The sequence below is a fragment of the Crocuta crocuta genome, unplaced genomic scaffold, assembly GCF_008692635.1.
Source record: "Crocuta crocuta isolate KB4526 unplaced genomic scaffold, BGI_CrCroc_1.0 scaffold64, whole genome shotgun sequence".
Classification (NCBI taxonomy): domain Eukaryota; kingdom Metazoa; phylum Chordata; class Mammalia; order Carnivora; family Hyaenidae; genus Crocuta; species Crocuta crocuta.
The window spans coordinates 12,210,035-12,226,469 of record NW_027530640.1 but is presented as its reverse complement, the minus strand read 5'-3'; the positions used below and the strand labels follow the sequence as shown (position 1 = coordinate 12,226,469).

Genomic DNA, 16,435 nt, shown 5'->3' with positions numbered 1-16,435 from the left:
AGCCGCCGCCCGCTCTCGCGCCGCAGCCGCCGGCGGCATGAGGCGCGACCCGGCCCCCGGCTTCTCCATGCTGCTCTTCGGTGTGTCGCTCGCCTGCTACTCGCCTAGCCTCAAGTCGGTGCAGGACCAGGCGTATAAGGCACCCGTGGTGGTGGAGGGCAAGGTACAGGGGTTGGCCCCGGCCGGCGGCTCCAGCTCCAACAGCACCCGAGAGCCGCCCGCCTCGGGTCGGGTGGCGCTGGTGAAGGTGCTGGACAAGTGGCCGCTCCGGAGCGGGGGGCTGCAGCGCGAGCAGGTGATCAGCGTGGGCTCCTGTGCGCCGCTCGAAAGGAACCAGCGCTACATCTTTTTCCTGGAGCCCACGGAGCAGCCCTTAGTATTTAAGACGGCCTTTGCCCCCATCGACACCAACGGCAAAAACCTCAAGAAAGAGGTGGGCAAGATCCTGTGCACTGACTGCGGTGAGTCGCCCCCACCCTCTGCTGGAGAAAGGGGGGAGGGGAGAGGTGGTGGAGAATGGGGGGTGGGGCGGAGAGGTGCTGCAGGTGCCCNGGCGCCTGGGGCCGGTGGGTGAGGGGGTTGAGGTTGGGGAGACGGAAGATTGGGCTCAAAGTGTGCCAGGGGCGGGGGGCGGGGGAAGGCGCTGGCCTGTGCCAGCAGCGATCTGCGGCTGATGTATGGCAAGTGGAGCTGGAAAGCTGCCATCATAGCCCAGTANGGCTGGCCCGAGGCTCAGTGAGTCAGGAGTGACTCTCGGCGGCCTTGCCCGTTCTGCTCCCATGGGCCATGCTCAGGCTGGCGGGGGTCTGCAGGAGCCGCTGGGCAGACTCCCAGCTTGTGAAGGCCTCCGCTTACAAGTTCTCCTAGGGAATGATGGCCCCCGCCCCCTCCTTCCTCTCCTGGGCTCCGGGTTCTGCTCATCCACACCGCTGGCGCAGACAGAGTTGGACTTTTTCTGCTACTGTTTTCCGTCCTCCATGTGGCTCGTGTGTTTTCTCCATTGCGATTGCCTGTCTTTGCTAAACAGTTAGCAAAGCTTTCTCTTAACCTCCAGGACCAGCGAGCAGACACCTCTTTTGGCTGTTTCTGGGAGATTTCACTAGGTCTGTTGATGGTGATGACAATGAAATAGAGTAACTTACTTCTGCTGAATGCTGTAAGTTCAAGCTCTGACATCTTACTGGCAGGATGTGTTGACTGCATCTCTCATCTTCATGATTTTGGGCGCTGCACGGGAACGCAGGTGATTGGAAACACAACACTGAAATCTCTAGGTCTCTGTAGCCGGGAGTGGAGGTCTCCCATGACAAAAATACAAGAAATATCAGTTTAAGGGCTTTTGTTTCTTATCCCTGCACCCAGTACTTACTTCTCATTAAGATATTTCAAACCAAATCGGCCCTATACTGGAGTATTTGGTGTTAGCTTATCTTGTGCTAATTCATATTGAGGTTTCATTTTGTCCCAACTAAGGCTGCATTTGGTGCTTGCTGTGTGACTCGGAGCTGTGTAATCACTGAATTGTGACAGATGTCCTGGACTGTCATCGAAGTTGGCATGTTTACCAGTTTACCAATTGGTTCTAGATAGGCTTTGAGAAGCAAAGAATGTGTAACAGCTCATAGGAAGTTTTGCTGCCCTCATCTTTCTAGATCAATGCCTTTGACTTTTGGAAGCTTTCCTTCTCTTACCCCTGCCCCCACCCCTGTCCTTCAGGAGACAAATTTTAATTTAGTATTGGTGGTATATCTTGGCATTATGTTGAGCTTTAATCTCTTTAATCAGAAGAATCTTCAATTATCTTAATAAGGAGGAAAAAACTTTGGTGGTAACAGCAGTTTCTCTCTCTGACATTGTTCTACGAATATTGTTGACTGCTCTTTAATGTCTTAAATGTTTTATGATGACAAATTGAGGCCAGTTAAGAATTTCTAATTTTTTATTCTGTTAAGTATTTTATCTGAGATCCTGTGAGGAGCTGTGGCACTATATTATGCACTGGGAAATAGATAGTAAAAACATTTATGGAACCTTGTCCAAGGACAGCTTCTGTTTTGGTTTTCGGTGAGTTGCTCCTCAATATGCACAGGGCACATCACCACATAATCCCTAGTCTGGTCCACTGAGACCCAATGGTCATTGTCAGATAATCCCTTGTCTTCCTCCTCCTCCTTTACCCCTTCCCTCCTGGCAATTATGCCTTGCTTGTTTTAGTGAGAGTTTCAAAGTTTAATAGTTGAATGTGTGATCAGGAAGGATTTGGAGGTCAGAAATGCCTGCTTTGAGGTTATAATCACCTCCTATTATTGAAATAGCATGGGCAGAATAGTGCTCAGAAGATCCTGCAATCCGTGCTAAAGAGAAGGCCCTCTCACACTGCAAATTATCAAGGAGCAAGACTGAGTATGGAAGTAAACACTTCAGAAATACAAATATTTTTGCTTTGCATTGATAACATATAGATCTGGGTCAGTTCCGGTGGGGGGCTTTATATAAGGGGATTAGAAATCAAAGAACGTATTTGTAAGAGGAAACTTGTGGAACTGGTGATTGTGTGACCGAAGAGCATAAACTACATCTTCTTTTTTTTGACGACGGGGTTAAAGAAAGCAGAAAGCGTGCACTGGTGATGGTGTATTAAATAAGGAAACAAAATCATCCTAACTAACCACAACACCTTCCTTGTGCTCAGCAGGAAATAACTAACAAATTCATTTTCTGTTTTCTGTCTCTAAAGAAAGCCCTCTGGGCCACAGGGTCATTGGGAACATTTTCTCCTTGGAGCAGATCTGCCCATTGCAAAATAGGGAAACTGGCACTCAGAAACTGTCATGATGGCGGTTATATTGAGCAACTGTGGTTGAATTGTTACTTTGTTTAGGCAGTTTCAGCTCTGAATGTGTCTGGATTCAGAGAGGTATGGTTCCTGGGGAGATCATCTACAAAGGTGTGTTTTGGTGGGCCAGGACTTTGGGATAATATACCATATAGAGTCATACTGAGCTTAAAAGTTAGCAAATGTCTCAGTAGCATCAGTGAGGGGTCATACTGGACCCTTTCTAGAAGATCCTCATAATGGCTAATTTCACCGCCAACTGTATAATATCGATTTGAAGCATGTGAAATCTGGCTGGAATAGCAGTATGTGTCAGAGGGGTATTTTTATAGATCTCATGTGTATCATTCATCCAAAATTACTACCTCTGGTGGTAAAGAGTTGAGTAAAATCTTTGCATTTCTAAGAAGATTGCATACATGGAGGTGTTTTCTGTGCCTTCTGTGGAAGGGAGAAGAAAAGAATTAGAAAGGAGTCTTAAAGATTAGCAACTCTGTACAAGGCATCCTGTTCTGCAAACAGTCCTGCATTTTTAACGATGGTTGCATATATTTGGGTATAATCACTGTTATCACTGAATTGCTGTTTCCTTGTTGAATAGACACAGCTGATAGTGTCACACACACACACACACACAAAAAGATCATTCTTCCTTTGGGACTTTCTGACTTGCAGTTTTTCTTCCAATGTATAGTGTTCTTTGCTGTTAAAGATGGAAAAGGTGAATTCCTGGGGCATTATGCATTCGTTCAGATAATTTTTAATTAATTTGACGACCAGAGTCACATGTTAGAGGAAGGTGGTTCACAAAATTCAGCAAAGCAAAAGTGACTGCATATTTTTAAAATGCTGTTTATTTAAAGAATCTTTTCTTCCCCAGCCAGCTGGAAACCCAGCTGTGCTGCAGCTTGAAGATGGGAAAGTGAAACTAGACTAGAAACTGACCATCCATAGTGGTGAGGACAAGGCTTGGTTATAGATTTAGCGGTAGCATTACTATCATAAAGTCATTCGTTCTTTCAGTGGCTGCTTTCCATAGCAGACTGCCCTTGGCGGTGGGAATCATACTTTATCTTCGAGGTCCTTCTCCGCCTCTTCTGGTCCCGATGTTGGTACTGTGCTGGTTTATAGAGGGACCCTCCAAGGGTCTTTTGAATGAATGAAGTCAAGTGAAGTTACAAAAGCAAGCCTCCAGATTAATACTAAAACAATCTGAACTCTGATCTGTGACACCAAGTCTCAAAAGCTCAGTTTGATGATAGCCTTTACCTGTCGCTATGGGAACCTTTTTTCCAAAGGAGTAGTTATCAACTAGAGTACTTAACCACAATGTGCTTAATCACTGTGCTGATTAGTGTTAATGGGATTTAAACTGTGTTGAAAATAAAGGTCTTGCTGGAGAGGACCCTCTTTTTTTTTCTTTTTGGAGAGTAGATTACCACTCCCTCGCCCTTGTGTTTAAATGAAAATAAAACAACTAACAGTTTGAATTCACAAATATTTTGTGAGCTAGAGAGGGTGGCGTATTAACTAACTAGGTGACTAACTTCTTGATCCCAGTCCTCTTTACTATCTTTACTATCCTATTATCTAGGACATTTTCATTTTATTTCCTAATAGTAAATGCATTGTTAGCTTTTTTGCCGTATAAAATTGTGCTTAGCTTTTTGGATATGTAAAATATTTATATGCCTCAATTCAGAAAGGACATAAAAACATATGGTGGATGGGGTGCCTGGTGTCTGACGTTTGATCTCAGCTCAGGTCTTGATCTCAGGATCGTGAGTTCAAGCCCCATGTCGGGCTTAAAAAAATAAAAAAGAAAACGAGGTGAAAAGTCTCTCCCTCAGCTACCTATTCCTAAGGCAATTGAAAAATGACATATTTTTGAAATGTGTATTTCTCTAAAAGTAAAATGTTTGTCAAAGAAGTCTTATGTTTTTCTCTTAAAAGATGGAGAATGTTAATTTTGCCAGTAAGTCAATATTATGGTAAATTCTTCCCAAGCAATAGGGGTGTGTGTGTGTGTGTGTGTGTGTGTGTGTGTGTAACCCTTGGATCAGGAATGAAAATACCAAATTGTTTTCCAGATACTTTGCTTTTAAGAAGTTTTCTGTGACAGTGAATTTTGTGATGAATCTTAACTGGGACACTCAAAGGAAAGATGCAAAGATTTGCCACTGAGCTTTAGAGCCATAGCTCTGCCGGTACAGCAATTCCCACTGTTTCACATTCTTGATAATCTCACAACAGAATCCATGTGAGAAATCACATGATTCCGTATGTGGAAAGAGAAAACTCCACAGTGCATGATTGCTTTGATTTTCATTTAGAAGCCAAGTCGAAGACTTCAGTTGTTGATGAAGAATTTGATTTTGACTGTATTCCTGTACAGCTGGTAAATTCTAGGACTAGCCACTTGAATACTATTTTGAAGTATGTTTTAAGATGACCAATTTGAATGTAGTGTTAAAATTTCAGAGGATCAGGGAATTGACACTCGAATACATAAGTCCAAAACAAATATGGAAATCTAACAGTGGAAGATTTTAACCCTCTAAATCCTGGTGGCTTACTGGCATTTGGCAATTTTGTGCATTGATTTGGAAAAGGAATGTTAGTATCAGTGAACTTTCCCCTGTGTAGTCTCTTCAACAACTTGTTCTGGGGTCTTTCTTTTCAAAATCTGAAGTGGTGGCAGTATAATTTGAACCAAACGTAAACATTTCTCCCCAGATTTGGAGTTTGGACCATTGTCTGTGAAATGGGGATTTTTATCTTACTTGTTTCTAGTGAATTAACCCTCCCCTCCTATTCATTTACTGGAATTAGCACATATAAATAAAGTCAGTTTATGAATTTCGAGAGATGATATAGGGAACACCGTAGAAATCTGGGGAAAGTGAATTGACTGTGAATTAGAAGTGCTAAATAATGACAAGTCTGTGAAATTAGACTCCTTTAAAAACAACAGTGCACACAGGTAAATCTTTGTGAACTAAAGCTCCATGTAAGGCTATAGCAACTGTAGGAAACCTGGAAGATGACTAAAAGGCATTAGGATGACATGAAAGAGGACATGCTGTACTCAGGCAAAGAGCTGGGAGCTTTTGCCAATCTGGGGTAAAAAGACAGAGATTCATGTTGACTAAGAACATTTGCTGTTAATCAGCTGTGATGTTTTTCGGTAATTAGGAAACGAGGTTAAGTTAAGGAGCCTACTTTCTCTGGCGAGTTGCCTCTGGCCAAGTGTGGTATATGAGCTCCGTTCTACAGTAACATTCCTTTCCCATTCTGTACTTGCAGTGAGAGTCAAGTCACCTCCCCAGGGACCTTCTCTGGGACAGAGACTGTTAGCTCCTCCCTCTGCCTCTGCTCTGGACCTGACTGTGCTGCTTGCCTCCTGGGGTGGCTTGGAGGTGGTTAATAGTCCACTTACCCTTGCAGATGTTTCCAGAGTGGCAGAGGCACAGGTATCCTAGAGACTTCTGTATACAACGACACAGCCCTCCAAGATGTGACGTTCAGGCCTCCTATTACCCTTTTTTTCAGAAACAGAATCTTTAGTGCTTCTCTTTTACCTTCATAGATTTCCTGCCTTGTGCTGATGACATTGGCTTCCCCCTCCTCTTTCCCTCCCTGATCTGTTTATTCAGACTGAGGATCTGTCTTTGTCCTTTAGGCTAGGATGTTTTACTTGGTCTTGATCTTGATATTGGCCCAACTAACAGAAGCCAAACTGAGCTAACATTCCTTGGAACTGAGTGAGAGGGAAGTCACCACCTGGCTAAATACCTGGTTCAGCCCCCAGGAGAGTCAGGGTATCATGAATTCGGTTATGACAGAGATGCATTTTGGTATTACTGAAGTTGTATTACTAAAAAGAGTTTTGTTTCAATTCCATCTTTCAAATGCTTGCTTCAGCAAATACATGTGCTCTGTGTAAAGAGCTAGGTCCTTTCTGGGTAGTTGTATCAGACACAGTCCCTGTCATCAAGGAGTTTACAGTCTACAAGTACAAAGATAGAGCAGCAGTTCAATCCAGAATATGATAAATGCCGTAAGATACACCAGCATAGTGATTTGGGGAGGAGGGCAAGCAGCTTAGAGGAAAAGATCATATTCAGATAGAGGATTAAAGACAGTTTCTTGGAGAAGTACTTTGAGATGGGATTCTAATAGCCAGGGATAGTTGAGGTAGAGGTGATTTAGAGAGAGAGAGAGAGAGAGATATGAATTGATTGATTACATTGATTTCATGCAGAGAGAGCCATCATTCTCTTCAGCAGAGGGGCATATCTGTAGAATACAAAATAACCAGAATGAAAGGGAGAACTGGAAAAGGAGTCTGGAGAGGTGGATGAGGGTCACATTTTCACGTGTCTTGAATGTTAGGCTGATGAATTTATTTGTCATTATGGAAGTAGTTTTTGAAGGCTTACGTTAAGAGCAGTTCAGTCATGTTTTGTAGTTATCAGTGAAGGGTCTTGCACATATTTTGTTAAATTTATCCCTAAGTATCTCATGTTTTCTGGATGCTACTGTGAAGAGTAATTTTGTTTAATTTTGTTTTCCAGTTATTAATTGCTAGCATACAGGAAGATAATTTTTAAAATATTGACTTTGTGGGGTGCCTGGGTGGCTCAGTCGGTTGGGTGTCCATCTCTGACTCAGGTCATGATCTCACAGTTCGTGGGTTCGAGCCCCATGTCGGGCTCTGTGCTGACAGCTCAGAGCCTGGAACCTGCTCGGGATTCTCTCTCTCTCTCTCTCTCTCTCTCTCTCCCCCCTCCCCTGCTTGTGTGTGTGCTCTCTCTCAAGAATAAAATAAACATTAAAATAAAAAAAATAATTATAAACAAATAAAATATTGGCTTCACATCCTAGGACCTAGATAAATTCACTTATTAGTCCTAGTGACTTTTTTTGGTAGATTTCTTAGGATTTTTCTCTTTGTCCATGACTATGTTGTCAGTGGGTAAAAAAAGAGTTTTCCTTTTTATGTTCTAACCTGTTTGCCTTTATTTCTTTTTCTTTCCTTATTCCATTGGCTAGCACTGCCAAGGACAACGTTGAATAAAAATAGTGAGAATGAAAATCCTTGTTCCAGTCATGGTGGAAAGCATTCAGACCTTCACCATGAAGTATGATGTTAGCTGAAAGTTTTTCATAGATGCCCTTCCTTAAAAGAAAAAAAAAGTCTACTAAGTACTGTGTAATGACTAATAATTTGGACTTTACAGCCAAATAGACCTGGGTTTGGAAACCATCTTCTACATTTTCTAACTGGGTGATATTGGGCAAATTTCTTTCTGTGTCTTAGTTTCCTATAAAATGGGGATAGTGATAGCACTTAATAGGATAGCTGTGAGTATGTAGAATGATTAACACAGCACTCAATAATAAATGTTAAAAAATATTAATTATTAACAAAATCTTATTAGATCAATGTGAACAGGAAGACTAACAAGTGAAAATTTTAAGTTCCAGAAGTAGACTGAAGGCAGGCAAGGGGGAAATTTTCACCAACTACTGTATTTTTAACCCAGATGTACCTATGTATCTCAACTCAAGAGTCACTGGGTTGGGTTGTTTGAGGAGATGAGGAGAGAAGGGACTATGTTTGTGGTCTCTCTGTAGGGAAGTTCATGCTGGTCCTATGGAGGTCCCAAGAAGGCTATCAATCTTGATGTATCCATGGGTCTCTGTTGATCAATATTCTGAGAAGCCCACAGATAGATATTGCTTTTCTCTGTTTCACAAACAGAATGACTAGGACTAAGATCTATACTCTAAAGTGTCCCTTTCAAAATCTCAACATGCTTGTGGGGTCCAAGTTCTGGAATCCTGCCAGGTCTGTTCTATGACTATCACTGGTTTTGTCTGTTATTAGGAGGAGCTGCTGAAAGTCCCTGGCAAATGGCTAAAAGTGTCTCTTTTTTCCCCCAAAAAAGAACAGATCCCTGACTCATCCTGCTTTGATTTGGGGGCTTCCAGCATTGGGGATGCTTTCACACTATACTATTCATATTATCTCTTTCCTGGTTTCTGTACTGGGTTGGTGTGGATCTAGTGGCTGCCCAGATCAGAGGGGTATAGGTGTGGGCAGGTAACAGGGGCCAGTTTTGGAGTTTGGGGGGTTTAATTTTAATTTTCCTTAATTGATTAATGTGTGGAACCTGATGAAAGTATGAATCTTAGCTCCTTAAATGATTGTAGGACAATGATTCCTTGCTTTGGCTTCTTCCTCTAAATATCTGGTGGGTGTTATTAACCCTCAGATCTTGGGCTGACCACACATCCCCAACCTCAAGTATTCCTCATTATTTTTTTAGACATTTGATATTTATGACCAGTACCACACATATGATGCTTATCATGTAATGCCATGCATTGTTAATTACCTTTTGATGGGTCAGTATCTTCTTCACCTGATTGTAAGATCTTTGGGGGAAGTAAGTTAACATATGATAAATATTTGATTAATGACTATTGCCAAGAAAGATGAGAGTGAGTGGATCCTTTTTGCTTTCTCTACTGACCACTTTTACTCTAGACAATTTTCAAGGTTCCTCAAATGACACCTCAGACTAGACCAATCATAGAAAGTATCTTCAGACATTTTGGTAAAGGGTAGTATTTTGGTTCTCAGTTATGTTTCTGTTCAGTTTTTTTTTCCCCTTCGTAGTCCACAGTGTCTTCATTCTCTTGCAGGTCATTCTTCTCTTTTCTTGAGTTTTAGAATTATGACTAGGTAGTTTTCCTCACACATGTTAACATTTTGGCTTGTGTTTCCTGTCTTTTGGTCAGTTGGAATTCTGCAAAAAAATTCTCCAGTTTCACTTGACATTTGAGTTTTTAGGATGTTCCCCATTTGGGTTTCTCACTGCAATGTCCAGTTGGACTCAGTTACTTTGACATGTTCATGAATACTTTAAGAGGTAAGGGGTACGAGCAGGTGTCATCTGTAGTAAGCCAAGACCACAAACTAGGAGTCATTGTACCTCTGCCTAGTAGGCAGCTTGAGGGCTTCTGGAGGCTAGGACTGGTTCTTAGATCCCAGTTGTTTCCTGAAAGGGTGGGGAGGGGAAACTCAGTGTTTCTTCATGTCTCTCTTTCGCATGTTCANCTCTCTCTCTGACCCTCCCCTGCTCACACTGTCTCTCTCTATCCTAGAAATAAAAAAAAAAAAAAACAAAAAAAACTCACCAACCATGAGATCATGACCTGAACCGAAGTCAGACACTCAATCTACTGAGCCACCCAGGTGCCCCGTTGGCATGTTGATCCTTTACCACTTCCTTGAAATGAGGCATTTTCTTCCACGTCTTCTTGGCTGATGTCTTGGGTGGAGGTTGGGGGTGGCTCTCAAGAGGGTTTTTCTCTTCTAGGTCAGAGTGCTTAAGGGTCACTAGTCATCACTTTGCACAGGGCCATGGCACGCAGCTTCCTCAAGTCAATCCCTTCCATTGGTACCTACGGCCATAAGTATAATCTCAGTACCTCACCACAGTTGCTTAGGCCAGTGATGAATATCACAAGCACTGCCCAACTGATGACTCTCTTTTGGAATAAGTTTGGTTTCAGAAAGGAGAGTTTATTTATAAGTCAGGATGGAACAGATAGATTAAGGAGGTCTGTCATGTCTCACTTCCTATCATGGAATGAGAAAAAGAATAGCAAGGCTGCTTCCAGTGCAACTTTCCCAGTATTGTCATTGGTTGATTGGATCTCAGGAGAAAAATAATAAAAAGAAGAGTTCTTAGAAAGAAAGAAACAAATCTCAGCTCACAACATGATCCAATTGTCACAGAGTGAAACTAAAGCCCACAAAGGAAGAGTTTCTTTCAAAGGTCACTGGAGCTTCCAAAGGCAGCCTGTGTGACTGCTTCCTCTTAGTTGGTTTCCTTTCCATAGTCTGTTCATGTGGGTTCACTTTGAGAACCTCTTACCTGGGGCTCCACCTCTCCTACCTTACCCCTCAGTGCTCCTTACTTGGGTCTGCTGTCATACTTGCTTTTGCCATCATTGTAAGTATCACTCCTTAGCCCCCATTTCCAAGAACCAGAGAAGTTTCCAAAAATTTCTAGTCCAAACTTTCCAACGCTTCCTTGGACATTAGGTCTGAAGGACCCAATAGGAAGCTAATGAACAAGGCCTGGGATAGAGACCACTGAGGGTAGAACCACATATGACAGATCTGGTTGAGTTTCAGGTCCAGTTCTTTTGAACAAAACATGGGGTTTTTCCAAGAAAGCCTCTCCCATACTTCCAGGTGTCATTTGTGAAAGGGAATGCTTTCTCCAAAAAGGCTAGGGGCCTTTTTGCTAGGGGGCTAGGCCCCATTCACGGGGCCTTCTAATAACATGTATGTTCAATTGTCTTGGCCAAGTACTGACAGTTGCCCTTGAAAATGGCACCCCGAGGGCTCTGCCCAAGTGCTTCAGGGCAATACTGAGAAGACCCTAGGATGTGGAGCCGGGTAGAGTCATGCTCTGGGCCAAGCAAAACATTATCACCTCTGAGAGAAACTTCTTGCTAATGGGAAAGACTCTAACTTGTAGGTTGAAGGAGGCAATGGATGGCCCCCAGATTGGGAGGGAGCTTCCTGTCTTTGTTTCTCATTATGCAAATTATCTGAGTAGGTTTCTACTGTGCGTGGTATGCTCTCATCTAACTGAGAGGGCACATGGGAGCAGGAGCTGAGACTAGTTCCCTTGGGAATATTGTTTTCGCCTCTGCCAATTCCCCCCCAGCTTCTACTTTGTCCACACTGAACATGGGCTCCTTGATTCTTCTGTGTGATATCAGAACCTCAGGGCCTCTGGTGAATGAGCCTGGGCCCAGAGCTTACTGTACAGAAGTAAAGGGTAAAGGCATTCGTTTAGATTCAGTCTGTGAAGGGATCAGTCACATCAAGTGGATAAAAGGTCCCAGTGGGTTTGATGGTCTTCACCGGGCCAGGCTCACAAACCTTATTTTTTTAAAGTAAGTACACAAGTTTCCTTTTCTCATCTCTGAGGTTAAGTAACAGCCTAGTCATTCCAGAGGAGGGGTGAATGTCGTCATTGTAAGAGCAAAGTAGAAAAGGGCAGTAATGATGCCCATTCCCATGTCTCAGAGGGTAAACACTACTGTCCCTTCCACAGTTTAAAGTCTTTGGAAGAGTTTGTTACCGACAACTGTGAATTTGGGGAAGGAGTCATGACTGGATTGCTGTTGACCCATTCACCTTGAAAGACTGAAGCTGCTTTGTGGACTCTGACATGGGTTCCCCCAGTGATGCTGTACACATAGTGCTTGGTTCTTTCCCCTCTCATGTGCTTCTTGTGTCATTCCATCACTGGCTCTTCTTCTGACCGTCTTATAGGGATACAGTTCCTAAGGGGCTGTCCCTGGTTCTCTTCTCAATGTATGTAGTCTGTTCTAAAGTTCAGCTGTGTTAGAGTGCCTGGGTGGCTTGGTTGGTTAAGTGTCTGACTTCAGTTCTGGTCATGATCTCACAGTTTATGAGTTCGAGCCCTGCATAGGGCTCTCTGTTGTCAGCACGGAGCCTGCTTCAGATCCTCTGTCTCCCTCTCTCTCTCTGTCTCTACCCCACTCACTTTTACACTCTCTCTTTCAAAAATAATAAATATTTAAAAAAATAAATAAAGTTTCAACTATCGCATAGCAGCTAAGACTACATGCTCTGGAGCCAACTTTGAAGGGTGAACCTTGACTCTATGACATACTAGCTGTGTCACTTTGGGCAAATTCATTAACCTCTTCTTGCCCCAGGTTCCCCAACTATAAAATGGGGCTAATAATAACACCTACCACATGATCTTGGGGCAAGGTTTCAGTGAGTTACTCCACGTAAACTGCTTAGGAAATTGCCTACTTGGAGGAAAACTTCAACACCAGCTAGCTGCAATTACTGTTATTGACATGTCTGTTGTTAGTGGACAGAAAATGGTTTTGGATTTAGACTGATATTTATTAAAATCCCGGCTCTGTTCCTTACTAGCTGCGTGAACTTGAGGAAAGTCATTTAATTTTCCTGAGTCCCAGTTTCCACCTGCCTTTGGCACATTGTTTCAGGTATCTATTGCTGCGTAACAAATCACCCCAAAACGGAGTGGGCTTCAAACAGTGACAGTTCTTTGTCATTATTTCTCAAAGTCCTGGGGATTGACTGGGCTCAGCTAGGAGGTTAGCATCTTTCATGTGATTTTTGGTCACATGGTGGCTGAGCAGTCACAGTAGCTGAGACTGGGTCACTTCAAAGTTTCCTCTTGACATGTCTAGAAGTCATTGCTGGCTGTTCTCATCTGGGAACTTGGCTGAGGTTATGGGCCGGGGACCTTGTCTGGGAGCATCCCAAGAGAGGGCCAGGCCAAAGCTGTGTTGTCTTTTATGATCTGGCCTCAGAAGTCACTTCTACCACATTCTGTTTGCTCGAAGAGAGTGACTAAGCCCTGACCAGGTTCAAGGGGAGCAGAATTAGACTACTTCTTGGTGGAAGGATTGTCAAAGACTTTATGGATATGTTTTGAAACCATTATGGTCTGCTTTCTGGTCACAAACCATTTATGTGAAAAATATACTCATCCTCACCCCAAACCCTACTGCTTCAAAAAAATCTCATCTATTATTACGGCACTGGGCCCAGGCTTAGGCTCAGGGGCCCGTATCTCATCCTCTCAATCAAGTGTGGGTGTAGGTGAAGCTTCTCTAAAGCAGTTCCTTAGATACCACCACTTGAGTGTTGTTCCTCCTGACTTGAAGAACTGAACTGTAGAACCAAGTTATCTGACTCTCCTCGAAGCCCGCGCTGCCATACAGTGCTGGGATAGATGCAGGGTAACTGCTATAGATGCCCCTTTTTAAAAACTGGTAACACTTAAACATTTTGCAGTGACTTTAAGTTTTGAGATAATTTCAAACGTTCAAGAAAGTTGCAAAAATAGCACAAAGACTTTCCTTTGCCCCGCTTCCCCAAATTATACAACCATGCAAAATTATCAACATGAGGAAATGAATAATAGTATTGATGTAATACTATTTTTTTAAGTTTATTTATTTTGAGAGAGAGAGAGAGAAAGAAAGTGAGGGAGTAGAGGGGTAGAGAGAGCGAGAGAGAGGATCCCAAGCAGGCCCCAGGTTGTCAACATAGAGGCCGATGCAGGGCTCAAACCCACAAAATGTGAGATCATGACCTAAGTTGAAACCTAGAGTTGGATAGTTAACCAACCGAGCCACCCAGGTGCCCCTCGATGTAATACTATTAACTTACCTATAGACCACATTATGCCAGTTGCCTTACTAATAACCGTTTCCTAATCTGGGATACAATCCAGAATCTCACATCACATTTAGCTGTCATGTCTCCCTGGCCTTCTATCTAAGATAGATGTTCCCATTTGGAAGGCGGGCAAAAGAAGACACTAGTCCACTCGCAGTTCTGAAATCCAGTCTTAACATAGGAGTAGGCTCAGTCCTGCTGTCTGGGGATGACTCTACTAATCTTGGTTCTACCCTATGGGCTCCTGGTTTTGCCCTCTAAATTATCCTTCCTTTTCCATAAAATATGGCCTGTGTTTGCAGCAAAGGACTTTTCTCAGTGTTCTTTCAGGTGATGGCCAGTCAGGTGCAGCCACAAGAGGAGACACAAGAGAGGCACAAAAAGCCGAAGGTTACTATACTCCCAGGTCCTAGAGAAGGGCTCATCACATGCCACGTAGGGTCACAGAAAAATGCCTGCTTTGGGGCAGGTAGCAGAAGACAGAAAAGGGCAGACAGTATTAGGCTGGAGACTTTTTTGGGATTTCCTTGAGAACAGAGAGCCAGGGTAAATTACTCAGGATTGGCTGGTTTGGGTAATTTTGGTGGACTCTAAGCTATAAGGGTGATCCCTGCCTGCCTGGTTCCTGGTCCAGGGATGATTAAGGGGCAGATAGAAGAGTAACTGAAATGGTTAGTTTGCATATCAAAGGCATACTCTCTATTGAGTCCTTTGCTATCTCTAAGTAGTGGCTAGCCCTGACTGGTCCAGTCACTCCAGCCAGAAAGGGTTTTTTAAGATGTCAAAACATCATACTGTATAGAAAATAAAAACTATATGTGGTACACTCAGCCTACTGCCTACGTATAGATGTTTGTAGGTGCTTGGTCCCTGTTAGGCAGTGTTGTTGCTAGTACACTTCTTTTTAAAAATGTATGGTCTGCCTATGAATCTTATCGGGGTTCACTACATTAGACAAAAGCCACACCCTCAAATCTTACCAAGATAAGCTCTTCTCTCCCTTGAGCTCCCTGGGGGCTGCTGTGGGACAACAGCCCTGGATTAGTGGAATCTCTTTTCTTGAATGGAAAGGATGTGGGAGGCATGTCCTTAAGACCATTAGAGGGCCTTTTGTCTGTCCTCAAAGATTCTTTGAGATGTCGCTTTTGATCATTCTGAGTTCCTAACAAAGGATACTATTCAAAATGCCTCAAACTGAGGCATTATCCCCTTCCCCATATCCTGTGCTGTAAAGGACACCCCCGTCTGAGCTAACTACATTGATCTAGTCTTCCAAGCCATTAGGAACCTCAAAATTGTCTTTGGTTCCTTTCTTACCTTCATTCCCTGTGTCCAGTACATTGTCAAGTTGATGACAGTTTTTACTACTGCAGAGTTTCACCAAAACAATTCTTTTCATTCATGATGCTCTAGCTGGGTATGTCACGTAGACTGTCACAGTAGCTGCTAAATGGAATTCCCCATTTTCAGAGTCTCTCTTCTATCATCTTTCCTGGAATTAGCTTTCTAAAGCAATTATGTCTGTCCAACCCAGAAGTCTTCATTAGCTTCTTATCGTTTATAGGATAAAGTGAAAACACCTTCGTATGGCATGCAGGGCCTTCCACAATTTGACCCAACCTGCCTTTAAGCCTGCAGCCCACTCTTCCACACTTACGTTTTGCTGGAGCCAGGATGCACTGTTTTGGAAAGTTGGGACACATCTTACATTTTTCTTCCTCAGTGCTTTTGTGCATTCTGTCTCCCTGGCTTGGTATGCTTTTCCTTTCTTTCTCAGTCAGTTGCTAGCCTCCTCATCCTTCAAAGTTCAGCTCATGGCCCACTTCTCCTCAAAGCTTTTTCTGATACCCCTCGGTCTGAATGAATCATGGCATCCTCCATGTTCCTGCAGCAGTTGTTAGCGCTTCTGTAATCTTAATGGTCTATTCTTTCATTTAGGATGGTCGGATAGGGAAGCAGGTATGTGTGTATGATCCCTAGACTATGAGCTTCTTTTTTTAATGTTTATTTATTTTGAGAGAGAGAGAGCGAGCAAGAGAATGTGAGCAGGGGCGTGTCAGAGAGAGAGAGAGGGAGACACAGAATCTGAAGCAGGCTCCAAGCTCAGAGCTGATAGGAGACAGCCTGATGCGGGACTTGAACGCACAGACCATAAGATCATGACCTGAGCAAAAGTCGGTTGCTTCACCAACTGAGCCACCCAGATGACCCTAAACTATGAGCTTTTTGAGTGTAAGATGAAACTGCAGCAAAGGATGTATTCTACTTATTTGTGTGTGTGTGCCTTAGTTAAGTTAGATGGCTAACAACTG

General features: G+C 43.2%; 1 protein-coding gene across 1 annotated transcript in view; it reads left to right on the top strand.

Moving 5' to 3' along the window:
* The first annotated feature begins 37 nt into the window (after nt 1-37).
* The window catches only part of NRG2 (neuregulin 2), a 185,783-nt gene continuing 169,385 nt past the window's right edge, over nt 38-16,435 (top strand). The window contains exon 1 of the mRNA XM_077768888.1: nt 38-461. Within this exon, the coding sequence (XP_077625014.1) occupies nt 38-461 (424 nt within the window). The remainder of the gene's footprint in view (nt 462-16,435) is intronic.